This window comes from Rattus norvegicus, chromosome 2, assembly GCF_036323735.1.
Source record: "Rattus norvegicus strain BN/NHsdMcwi chromosome 2, GRCr8, whole genome shotgun sequence".
In the NCBI taxonomy this organism is placed as follows: domain Eukaryota; kingdom Metazoa; phylum Chordata; class Mammalia; order Rodentia; family Muridae; genus Rattus; species Rattus norvegicus.
The window spans coordinates 43,465,785-43,478,549 of record NC_086020.1 but is presented as its reverse complement, the minus strand read 5'-3'; the positions used below and the strand labels follow the sequence as shown (position 1 = coordinate 43,478,549).

At 39.5% G+C, this 12,765-nt stretch overlaps 1 protein-coding gene across 4 annotated transcripts in view; it reads left to right on the top strand.

Moving 5' to 3' along the window:
* The window catches only part of Rab3c (RAB3C, member RAS oncogene family), a 223,405-nt gene that overhangs the window by 98,677 nt on the left and 111,963 nt on the right, over positions 1 to 12,765 (top strand). For all 4 annotated transcript variants that reach the window (XM_008760719.4, XM_039101613.2, XM_063281218.1 and 1 more), the window contains 1 exon segment: positions 2,892 to 3,010. In XM_008760719.4, the coding sequence (XP_008758941.1) occupies positions 2,892 to 3,010 (119 nt within the window).

Here is a 12,765-nt window from a genome sequence, read left to right as displayed (position 1 = left end):
GCAGTATATTCACGTAAGCGAATGAGCCGTCTCTCCAGCCCCTGTGTGGCTTCATTTGATGAAGACGTTAGTCACAGGAGTAAAGGCTACCTAATCTTTTATGACGTCACATATGTTTGACTGAATTTGCAAAGACCATTTTCTCAAATAAGGTCACATTCACAGTGCCTGGGATGAAAACTTCATGGTGTTACATCCATAAGTCATTGAATCAAATTTCTCAGTAAACTGTCTCCGTCACAATTTTAAATCCTATGATGCCTGGCTCTTTGCAAATATTTTCACAATTTTGACCCTTTTGATTTCTGGAACAATGGTGCTCTGCTTAATAAAATTCTTTTAATGGGGAAAAATTTGTAATTTTCCTAATTGTACTTCTTACACTTGCTTACTTTGGTACGACTTATTGTTCTCTGAATGCTTTAGTGATAAATACTTTCAATTGTATCCAATTGTTGTGTTTCTGGATTCCATCACAATGATGTTGGCGAGCTGGCCCTTTGCTGTGACTTACTTTCTATCTCAAAGCTTCTTTCTTCTTTTTTCTTTTTTTTTTTCTTGAAAGCTGCTTCTCTGTCTGTCCCTCTCTCCAATTTTGATATGTAATGATGACTAGCATTGGTTTCTAGCATCTTCCTATAGCATTTCAATTACAGTATAATGGAATCATGAGTTTTGCTCTCTCAATGATTAAAAATCATACCACATTGTGAAATTGATGCATTTTAGGATACTATAGTAAGTGGCTTTACCATCACAATAAAATTAACATCCTGTGAAAAGGGGACACCATCGCCAGAAAAGGCAGGGGAGTTAAACCCACAGGTTTTGAACATAGTTATCAGTTGGTTGTGCTAGAAACATGGTTGTCAGGTATCTAGATTACCTTTCTCAGTATCTCCAGTATTTCTAAGTTTTCCTCTATGACAAATGAGAGAAGACCTGTGTGTTGTGCAGAGAAGAGAGCGGGCATGGCATTCTCAGCCTAAACCAGTGGTATTCAATTCTAGACCGCGAAAGAAAAGAAAGCTGTTTAAAGGTACTTGACAATGGGCGGGAGTTGAGGGTAAGCAGCGTTCATAGACAGTATGTTCTGAACAAGATGGACTCAGGAAAAGGGGGGAAAGGGTTTTAAATAATCTAATTAGTAACAAGAGGTTCTGCTCCCCTTGTGGACACACCATTCTGTCATCTCCTTGACTGTCCCTTGCTGCTTTAAGCATGCTCACTGGGAATTTGGCTCTGGAATTACATATGTGTTCTCTTCCTTGTTTCATGGCTACATATACTGTTCACTAAATTAAGTCCATGATTTTCTGAGAACACACAAAAAGACTCAAAATAGCTTTTTCCGTTCAATCAGTTTCCTTATTGGTTCCGATTATACAGTTGGTATCCTAGGCATCTACATTTTTATAATGTTTATCAAGTAAAACAGTAAAATATTTGCATAATTGCCAAGAAGCCCTTATATTAGAATGTAATTGGGAGTTTTTATTCTTATTATCATGGTTAGAATGTGACTTCTTACTAATTAGTCACTTACTATTTGAATGTACATTTCCCTAATGATTTTAATACTACTTTTCCTGTTAAAGATATTAGTCTTTGTTTTCTCTGGCACAATGCAAACATATTTCCCATTATGCTTTTCTTTTCTATAGTCTTCTGCTCCTGGAAGTGTGTCCAGAGGCTTCAGAACCATGTTTCCTTAGTTGCTATGCATTTGAACATTCAAATTTGTTTCCTCCCATCTTCGAACTCTTATTCTCTCTAATAATATCTTTTATCAGGCTAGTCTTATCCTTCTCCAGAGAAGTATGTGTTCTTGTTGGCTTTGTGAAGTAACACTCTTGGCGAAGTCAGTTCTAGTTGCCCTGTGGCTCACTCTCTTAGCCCAGCCTCCTTGGATGTCTCTTCCCGCAACCTGTAGTGGCAGAAGACCATAGAACACAGCCTTCAAAGAGAGTGGTAAAGGGAAAAGCCAAAGTGTGTATGTATTAGAAACGATATTTTCAATCCTGAGAGAATGGAAGAGGGCGCATAGGTTGAACCACAGAACCAGTTCTTCACATTTATAATAGCCGAGTTCTTTAGATGATTTGTGTGTCGTGGAGTTCTGACTTCACGGCCACATGTCATGGCCTTGGCAGACAGGACTCCCTGCAGTTATTTTTGTGTCATCTATAATCTTAGGTTAGCTCTGACATCACAGAAGCAATACCTTTTTAGCTCTTGTTTTTATCCTGTGCTGTATGAGAAGCTCTGGAACCCCAACACCTTGGCTCAGCTTTAGAAGGGTTTGATTTGCAAAGGTTAGATACTGGTCCATAATCCCCAAACACATAGTAGAGGAGCAGGAACTCAAGTGCACATTTGCTCATCCAACTCATGCATTAAAGAAGGCACTTTAAAGTCATCTTCCAGCGGATTAAGGTGACGCTGAACTATAACCTCCTTTAAATTAGTAACATATTCCTTTTGTCCTTACACCAGCTGGTATTCATGGACAGACAATAAAGGCATAGCGATGGAGCCAATGTATCCCTCTAGCTTTAAAGTACACCAAGAGACACCAATTTCCGGTTATATAATCTTTTCTTTTCTTTAGCTTTATGCTGGTTGGTATTTATTCATAACAAAAGGAAGGAAGGAAGGGAGGGAGGGAGGGAGGGAGGGAGGGAGGGAGGGAGGGAGGGAGGGAGGGAGGAATTTCTCAGAGTACTGCATGCAGAGCATGTGAGCATCAGTAGGAAAAAAGGAAAACCAGCTGGGAAGGAAAGACTGTGCACACCCTTTTTCTATGCTGTTGTGACGGCTCTGGAGATTATCAATCTCTTCCTCAAAGTTTTTGCCTCATTTATGAGATGGTATCATCGTTTTGTTTTTAGGACACAGCAGGCCAGGAAAGATACAGGACCATCACCACAGCCTATTATCGAGGGGCCATGGGCTTCATTTTAATGTATGACATCACAAATGAAGAATCCTTCAACGCTGTACAAGATTGGTAAGTTAGGGCAAACACTGCCATGATAAATGGTGATGGTTTTCCTTTTGACAACCTATTCTTCCCAAAACAGTGACCGTGGAACAATGTCTGATATATGTTTATCATGAACTACAATCCCACTTGCGCTCTGAGGCAAGGAAAAGCTAATCCTGCTCAGAACCATTGCCAGGGTATTGACAAGAAGTCCCACTGGTGAATTTCCTTCAATGTGTTTATTTTAGTGCTATGCATCTCTTGAGTCTTGCTTCTGTAGAGTTGAGTGTGCTGCTATGGACTTAGAAAAATGTAAATGATTTGGGAGTTTATCGACCTAATGTAGGGATCTGGAAAATAAAACGGGTGCACCAAGCTTGGCTCACATGTTCATTAAATAAACTTTATTGAAGCACAGCTGGGGTCCTTTTGTTTAACCTCTGTGATGCTTTTACAACCACAAAAACAGAGGTAAGTAGCCGCAGCAGGAACCAAGTGGCCTACAGAACCTAAAACATTTGTCTCTGGACATTTGGAGGAAATCTTTGTTTATTCCCTCTCTAGCTAGCAGTTTTGTTAAATAGATTATTCAAACTAGAACATTTGAAAGGACTTGGTACAAGAGCAGGGTTATAGGCAGAACCTTTGTGACTCACTCTGTGAAACCCTGTGAAAATCCTTGTATTCATGGTCAGTGTGATATGCAGTAGGGGCTTTCTGCTGTAAGTCCCTTTCCCTAGTTTCCCAGAAGAGTAGTAATCGAGAACATGGTCGTGAATTCCAGCACAGGACTGAAAAGAAGAGGGGTGTTGTAGAAAGTTCCAGAATGAGCCTCCCACTGGTAGTGACCAGGGATGGCTGAGTAGTTAACACATTTAAGTAGTAAATAGTCAAAGCACTTCTCCTGTATAAAATATCATACAAGTACTGTGCTGCAAAACCAAACAAGATTTATTTTCTGCGCTAGTATTCTCCACTGATTCTATAAGCATCAGAAACTTGAATTTGCTCTGGGTTGTTTTTTTGAAAATGTTTATTGTTCTTCTGGGAAGACACCTACATCTGTCACATACATCTGCACACATACATGCATGTGTACAATACAAATATGCATACCTGTATGTATACATATACATATTCACATATACATATATACATACACATGCATGTGTACACAAACATATACATATGCACATATCCATGCACACATACACTCTTCCTAAGTATGAGGTAATACTATTGACAACAGTAACTCAAAAGAGAAAGGGTTATAAATTGCTAAAAGTCAATTTTAGAACCTGTATGAAAAGTAGTTTTCATTCACCGAGAGAGGTAGAATAAGGCTTACAAAACCTCTTTGTAGTGCATTGGCTATTATAAAAACAAAAAATTCAAAGTAGCCCATAAATTCACGGTAGGCCTAACTAAATACCAGCAAAATGGAATGGGATAGAAAATCCAGAGACAGACGCATCTGTACGTGGATTTGGTTTCTAACAAAAGCAGCATTGATATTGGTGTCCCCAGAGGACCAATTAGTTAACAGTCACATGATATTTGCCTAATGCCATTCATGATTGTGGTTCATCCATTGTCCTACAAAACAGTGACTTCAATATTGACTACTCTACTAGAAATGCTGGAGCCCGTGCAAGGACTCAGAAAGGGCTCAGACTTGAGTTTTCATACATTAGTGTTCTGGTGCTGTTTGTACATAGCTCCTCTTCCACAGCTGTTTCACGGAGATTTATTTCAGCACTGAGAGAGCACACAGTGATATATCGAGCTCATTAAAAGAAATGCCAGCAGTGGCACCAGGAGCCACACAGTCAACATTGCTGGTTCTGCTATCAAGGTGACACAGCCTCTGCCTGCCTGAGCATCCCTCTGTGGTCCAGTCAGTTGAGCTCCACCACACTGAGGCTTCTGCTACCTCACGTATAAGCAGACCCATGTGCTTCACCTCTGCCTGCTTCTGTCTTAGATTGTCTAGACAACTCCATCCCTCCATCCTTCTGAGGCTCTATCCCCTGTCTTCGGAATGGCCCATTTTCCAAATTATTCTTCTCTCTCTGATCTCTCTTCTTACTCCACCCAGGTACCAGTGACGTTTTCCTGTGCCCTGTCCTCGATCAACTTATTCACTTCTACTGAGTCACTTATCACTTAAATCAGATGGCTCCCAAATCTGAATCTCTGACCTTGTTTTGTAAATGTCTGCCACATTACCAGATACTCAAAATATTTATCCCACCCAGTTCCCCTCCCAGTACCTAGAGGCACCTGAGACTGCTTGACTTTCCTGACAGAATTATTGCTCTTTGTAATAGACTGCATCATTCAGGGTTGGCCATGAATCCAGCTCTGGCTTTCACCCTCTGAATCATGACCAGCGCATGCGCATTCACGTATTTAACGCACATACTCTTGGACATGTCTGCTGCCTTTCCCTTCCTTCTTTGTCCACCTTTGTTTAGCTTCTGATGGTTGTTTTGTTCCTACCCTGATTTTTTCATTTCAATGTCTTTCTTTCTCAATCCATTCTACCACTTGGCTGCTTGGATGGTCTTTAAATTTTCAGAAGATCCTTGTCCTAGAGACCCCTGTTCACCTCGCCTTCTGAGTTGGAACTTTCCCAGCCTGCCTCTTAGATACACTGCATCATGATATTTCCATAACTCAGTAACACCGTTTCTCTGTCTTCTAGAGGAAAGCTGAAACCACCGGTTCTGGAACCTAGCCCAAACATTCCAAACTCTTGCTTTCAACATATATTTTTTCCTGTAGCTCTCAGTTCCATCTGTCTCTGGACATCTAGATTTCTCCAAAGCTGAATGGTAAGAAAGTCCATCTGGAAAACCACTGCTATTCACTTGTCTTTCGACCACAGTTATGTAACTATTAGTTTGTTGGGGATTCTGATTAGTATTCTTTGAGCCAACAGTTCCTGAGTGTCTGTCCTGGTGCTGAAGGCCACACATGCATATTCCAACATTTTCTATTTAGTGGATCTGCCATCACCCAGTTAAATGAGTCAGGTCTAATATCTAAGTCATTTGCTTATTGTACCACAAGGCCCGATATTCTGACTTTCTGAATACCTCTCAAATACATTCCTCTTCTTTCTCTCTACTCTCATTGATTTCATTCAAATCAATCTTCGGGGACTTTCTATCTTGTCTCTGTCTCTCTTATTTTAAAATTATACTTTCAGTAAGTTCATATACCATGTGGCAACAATTATGGAAGTAAATCACGATGAAAGTTTGACAAATATTATAGTCCAGAACCTATTAAACCAAATCACCCATGAGAAATATGAATATACTGTTTTCAAATTCCCACAAGTGACTCTGGAATCCATCTCTCTCTGAGACCATTGATTTTTAATGAAATCCAAAGTCTACCCCTATGGCAACATCTCCTATCATGCTTCTCCATATACTTTATTCTTCCCCATGAGAGATCTTTAAAGGGTTCATCAAAGTTTGATCCTTTTACTATGTCTGGTCTTCTGCCCACAATATCTTCACTCAAAGCAGTCTGAATGTTTCTGTGTCTTCTCAGCCTTCTAAGCTGACGTGGCACTTCTTTACAGCTTTGCAATACATCTCTACCCACTTCCGGTCCCATCTCTGCTCGTGGTGGTCAGTGTTACCGTCACCCTCATATCTGTAGTGATGTCCCAAGTACCAGATACAGTATCATGTAATGTTTTCATATGTTTTTCTAACATGTAAATTGTGGCAAAATCTGTATACCAAAAGTTCACCATCTCAATTATTTTGCAGTGAACAGTTCAGTTGCATTAAATCATCCACAGAATTCTACCCAAGATTTCAAAGTCACAATTACAATGTCAGGAAGTAGAATAGTGTTTTATAAGCGCTGGGGCAACTGACAGTATGGAGAGATAAGTGTTAGCTTCTCAGTTGAAATGAGTTTTGGAGATGTAGGGCCTCTCTTTAATTTGGCAGGTTCCCCAGTTTCATGGCATTAACACAGGACAAAACTCACTCTGAGCTCAAATATTAAATTACCTAGCATTTACAGAGCTTTGAAAAATGGCATGATAAACCGAACACAAAGGATGCTTGCAATATAGTTAATAAAATGGGTCAAAAGAATAATTCTTAGAATTGGGAGATAATGTGTGTTTAAATTGTACCATAGACCCTAGGAAGAAGATCCTGTGTCCTAATGCCTCGCTAGTGTAGGGGAGATGGAATTCAACAGAAGTAAGACTGCAAGAGTGAAGACTTTTTGGTAAAAATGTGTGCAATGTAGTCAAAACACTGACAGGTACCTGGATCCCCTCACTCATACCTGCAGTTTGTTAAGTTGTAGAGACAAAAGCATACAGTGCACTGTGGGGCTACTAGATTTTTAGAGATTGAGTTCTACTTTTATTCTTTCACTTAAAGTCAACAAGTGATATGTTAAATTAAGAGTACCCAGTAGGTTAAATAGTTACAGAAAAGAAAGGGCCCCACTGAAAGTCCCCCTTACCCTTAGGAGAGTTTTTCAATGTCTTGTGCTCAAAGCATCTCTGAGTCTCAGTTGGTTCTTGACCCCCGCAGACCTACACTGTACATAAGCTCCCAGACTCTTACAGAATTCTACCACTGTGGCTCTTAGCACCTACACATATCACTATGCATTTCAGTTTGACATAGAGATGACTTCCCATCTTCCCATTCAAAGTGCGACATGGACCACCGGCTGCTGTATTTCCTCTTAGAAAAATGTCTTTGCTTTCAACTCCCACCCTTGTCTTATTTATTTACATTCTTTGTTTTATGGCACAGCAAAGAACTATAAATGTAAAGGGTTCTTTTTAAGGCAAGAAATCTGGAGAACAGATTGATTTTTTTTTCAGCACCAGACTGGGGATAAAAGTCTAACACCACCATCCCACCAGTTTTAAATAATTCTTTCTGTGACATTTGGGTGCCGCTGCAAATGTGCCAGAGCTAGAAGGGAATGCCACCTTCACATACTCTCTTCTTCTGTGGTTTTCTCTCTTCCTTTGCCATCCGAACATGCTTAGCAACCAGACTTAAGAGGATCTTGTGTTAATATAAAAATATTTTAACTTAAAATAACAACTAAGACCCAGTGAGCAGCTGCTAGGATTTTTTGTTGTCGCTGTTTTGATTTTTTTGGTTTTGTTTGTTTTTTCCCCCAGAACTATTCAGTCTTCTTGAATGTTCTTTATAACTTTTAAATCATTTTTGTCACAGTCCAGAAGGGACAGTGGCAGGACTGTGGAAAGATCTAACCTGCAACTTTTACCACAGCCCACACTAGACCTCAAAGCTGCCTATTCTTTCTCCATGAATAACACAGTGGCTACCTTTTTTATTGTTGACCTGACTCATCTGTCAAACATTTTCCTTATGCATATAAACCTACTTAAACTCAAGTTGTACTCAGAAGATAAATGGCTGCCTAATCAATCCATGGCCCTTTCCAGATCAAACAGCAACAAAACCCAAGTAATCATTTCCTACATTGTCGTTTGCATGTTAATTAACACCTGCTAAAACTTGCCAGTTTCATCTTAATTTCTCATTTTCTCAGGTTTTTTTGTATTTGGCCCTTCAAAAGAATGCATGTTTTGATATCTTACATTGAAGTTTGAAATGCTATCTTTTCCCTTTACTCATAATTATTCCGTGTAAACTTGCTGTAAATGTTGAATTAGCAAATTATCACTGAACTAGCATGGTGGAATCCTTAATTCCATGATGATAGCATTTTTCTGAGTGATTACTAACCATGGATCATATTTTTTCTACCAAAAGACATTTTCTTTAATATATACTGTTGCCATGCTGACACTGAAATCCCGACCAAAGAATGTGCTTTCTGTGACTCAGACCTGGAAGAACCTCATCGTATGTGTGTTCTCTGTGCTCTCTGTGACTCACTGGAAGAACCGTCACATCCTTGTGCTCAGGAATCTCAGGCACTATTTCAGCAATATGCTTGAAGACCACTTTAGACAGTAAAGTCGCAAAGCAAACACATTCAAAGTCACACAAATAAACTGTAAATCATGGCAACAAAAGCAATGTGGAATTTATACAAGAGCTCAAACAAGAAAACCATGTGTCCTTTATCGCTGTCAGCTAAAAATGTATGCAACAGAAGGCTTAGAGCACGCTGGCCACCATCTCAAAGCAATAAGTAATGACTAGTAGGATTTTCATAAATCTTCACACTTTTCACCATTTGTAGTAGATGGCTAGGGACTATAACAGGATACCGCAAACTGAGTGGGTTAAAAAGAAAATAAAATGTGTTATATAATATCTCCTGTATGTTTATGGGAACTCTTGGTTGTGAAATGTTGACTCCATTTGGAGAGGTTGTGGAAGTGAGATCTTGCTTCAAGAACTGAATTGCGGGGGACTAGAACTGAAAATACCTTCTCCTTTGCTGCTTCCTGTCTCAGTTTATGCTTTCTGGTTAGACATGAAGTGAACCGCTCTCCTCTGCCCCAAGCTCCTGACTCCAATATGTTCTTCCCATGTAACCATGTAGCCATGAACAAAAATAAATCACTCTGTTTTTCTCTGTCTCTGTCTCTGCTTCTCTCTCTGTTTCTCTCTGTCTCTGTCTCTGTTTCTGCATCTCTCTCTGTTTCTCTCTGTCTCTGTCTCTGTCTCTGCATCTCTCTCTGTTTCTCTCTGTCTCTGTCTCTGTTTCTGCATCTGTGTGTGTGTGTGTGTGTGTGTGTGTGTGTGTGTGTAGAAGGGTGCATGTGTGTCTCTGTGTTTCTGTGTGTCGCTCAGGTATTTTGTCCCTCCCTCCTCCCCTCCCTCCGTTCTTCCTTCCCTCCCTCCTTCTTTCCCTCTTACCAATCTTCATTTTACAAGGTCAAAGTCTTATTAAAGTGAAGCCCACCTTAATGGCGTCATGTTAATTTGATCATTCATAAAGACTATTTCTAAACTATATTTATAAGTATAGGAGTGTAACCCGTTCAGCATTTTAGGGGCTTCAGTAGGGAAACACTTTAACTCCCAATTCACTGTTGCACATGACTATGCCCTCATCTGTTCCTACCTGGGTTCATGAACTCATCTTCCTGGACTCCTTGCTTCTACTGTCCAGTCTCCAGAATGTTCCATATAATGAAATTTAAAGATTAAACCTACAGACATGCACTCTTGAGTGCAGGGTATTACATAAATATGATAGATAGTTATTCTGCTTCACTTACAATCCAAATATATACTTCCTAAAAGATACTAATGTATAGGCTTGTCATATTTATTATAAATACCAGTGTTTTCTTATTTCCCTCAGTCTCTACTATAGTGTGTCTTCTTTAAAATGTGTTGCCTACATTTCGAAATCTCAACCTGTGATAAAATTCCAAGAGAGGGAGTTGTAATGAGGCCCACTTTCAGCTATGGATGGTCAGCTTGGTTTGTCAATTCTTGATATTGGCTGTCATTTAAATCCAACTTCTTTTTTTTTTTATTAACTTGAGTATTTCTTATATACATTTCGAGTGTTATTCCCTTTCCCGGTATCCGGGCTTCTGAGGTTGTAGATGATCAACATGCTTAGAAGACAGTATGTGAGATGTGACCAACAATAGTTCATGGATTGATCACCTATGACTTACTTAAACCTTTTCAGAATCATTATGTCCATCATGAACACATTCCTCACCCTGACCCCACCCCCCAATTTGCCTCAGGGAATATGTTTTATATTGCCTGGAACATTTCACTGATCCTCACTTTTATTGGCCCAACCATCAGTACATGAGCAGCCACTGCACTAAGCAGTCAATACCAATACCCAATCTTCTTCAACCCAGATTCCCCTGTCTGCCTAACTTCAAACCTGTAAGACTGCTGACTGTAGGACCCTTTTCTTGAAGTGGAGAATACTGGAACCCACTTGATCCTTCCTTGTTGGAGTAGATTTGATCTTTTCTTTGCTGTGCAGTTAATTAAGAAAGCTATCCTAATTAACAATTATATAAGCTAGACCATTCCTTATCAACTCACTGCAGAAAGGCAAAATAAATTAAAACTATTCAAAAGAAAAATTAGAATAGCACATTAGTTGTGGGCAGTCCCTTGATCACCACAAATGAAATGGTGCGCGATATATATGATCTCATTCCTTTCAGACAGAGTCAATGGTGAATATTTTCCCATGATCGTCAAATTTCAAGGCAGAATTAAGAGTCAGGTTGCAAGTAAGAGAGTATAAGCAGCCCAACCATGTACTGTCTCTGCCATTTCAAGTGCAGTCTACTGAGGCCAATAACCTACTTCTCATCTATAAACATCACAGTCTCTGTTCAGACAGTTCTCCCTCTTCTAGCATAGTAGAAGGGAAGACATATCCACAAGGTCTCAATGCTTTCCGGGGTGATTTTCAGACATATTTTTGGCCTAATACCTTTAGCAATTACATATATATATATATATATATATATATATATATATATATATATATATATTCTGAATACACACACACACACATATATATATATATTCAGAGTCCATGATCAGGTGTCCACAGTTTGGCCTCACTTCAGACATCAACCACAGTAGATCTGCCCTCGATTCAGACTGTCCAGCTAGACATTTAGAGTTTATATGATTGAGCTTTAATCATTCCCTAATTTAACGGCTCCAGGAACCTAGGAAAGTGCTTGGCTTATTATTGGCTTGTCATTCTGAACAGACGCAAATCCAAACCAGCCAAAGGGAGATATGCACTCAGAGATCCAAGAAGTTTCAAACACATAGCTTCTGAGGTCCTCAGCGGTGAACACATTGTGACATACTGTGTGTGACAGTATGCAGAGCACTGACAACACAGGAGTTTCACCAAAACCTTGGTATCTGGTGATTTTGAGTTTCATAATGTTTCCACAGTGGGTGAGTCAAGGACCATGTGACCAAACTCCATTTCAAATCCACCTTATCTGTTCACAAGTACGTTTAACTCCCCATGACTAAACAATTCCAACTATTTATGTATTTGGCCTTCCTGGCATGGTCAGCTTTCCTGCTGGTTCATCTCACTAGGATGGGAGTCGTCAGCAACTATCAGTAAAATTCTTTGTGATTCAATGTCTACTTATTTATTGATATAAAATAGATGTGTTCTATCAAGTCAGGAGGAAAATTATAACAATTAGAAAAACTGATGTTTAAATATTTACAAGTTTTTAAATATTTAAAAATTTAATTATTTTTTTTAATTCTTAAATATGTTTAAGAAATAAATGAAAACTGGGAATGGTTGCTTTTGGCTCCCTTGTGAAATACCACGTTGCAGAAAACTGGCCTGAACAACTTCACCGAGGAGTTGCGTGAGGCTGGCCCAAGCCTCGCAGCTGTAGCAATCAAAGCCTACCTCATGACCCTCTCCCCATATGTCCTGCCCCTGACTTTCCTTCCCACTCTCACCCCTGTTGCTGTCCCAGATTTTGCCATTCAGATCACTGATTTCATTGCTGCTGAACTGAATCAGAGTGTGAAAGCCAATGGCAACAGGGTCATTTTAATGCACCCTCATAAAAATGCTTAGGTCTAAATGTCACAATATACACTTTTTCTTTATAAATTGTCCAATAAATAGACTGACCCTCTCTCTCTTCCCTTCATAACCCCAGCTCTGACCAAATCCATTCTTTCTCCTTCTACCCTAATTCTGCAAGGCTTGGTTAAGCATGACATTTTTTTTTTTACATATTTCTTATTTCAGCAGCTGAGTGTAATAAAAACTAGTTGTGC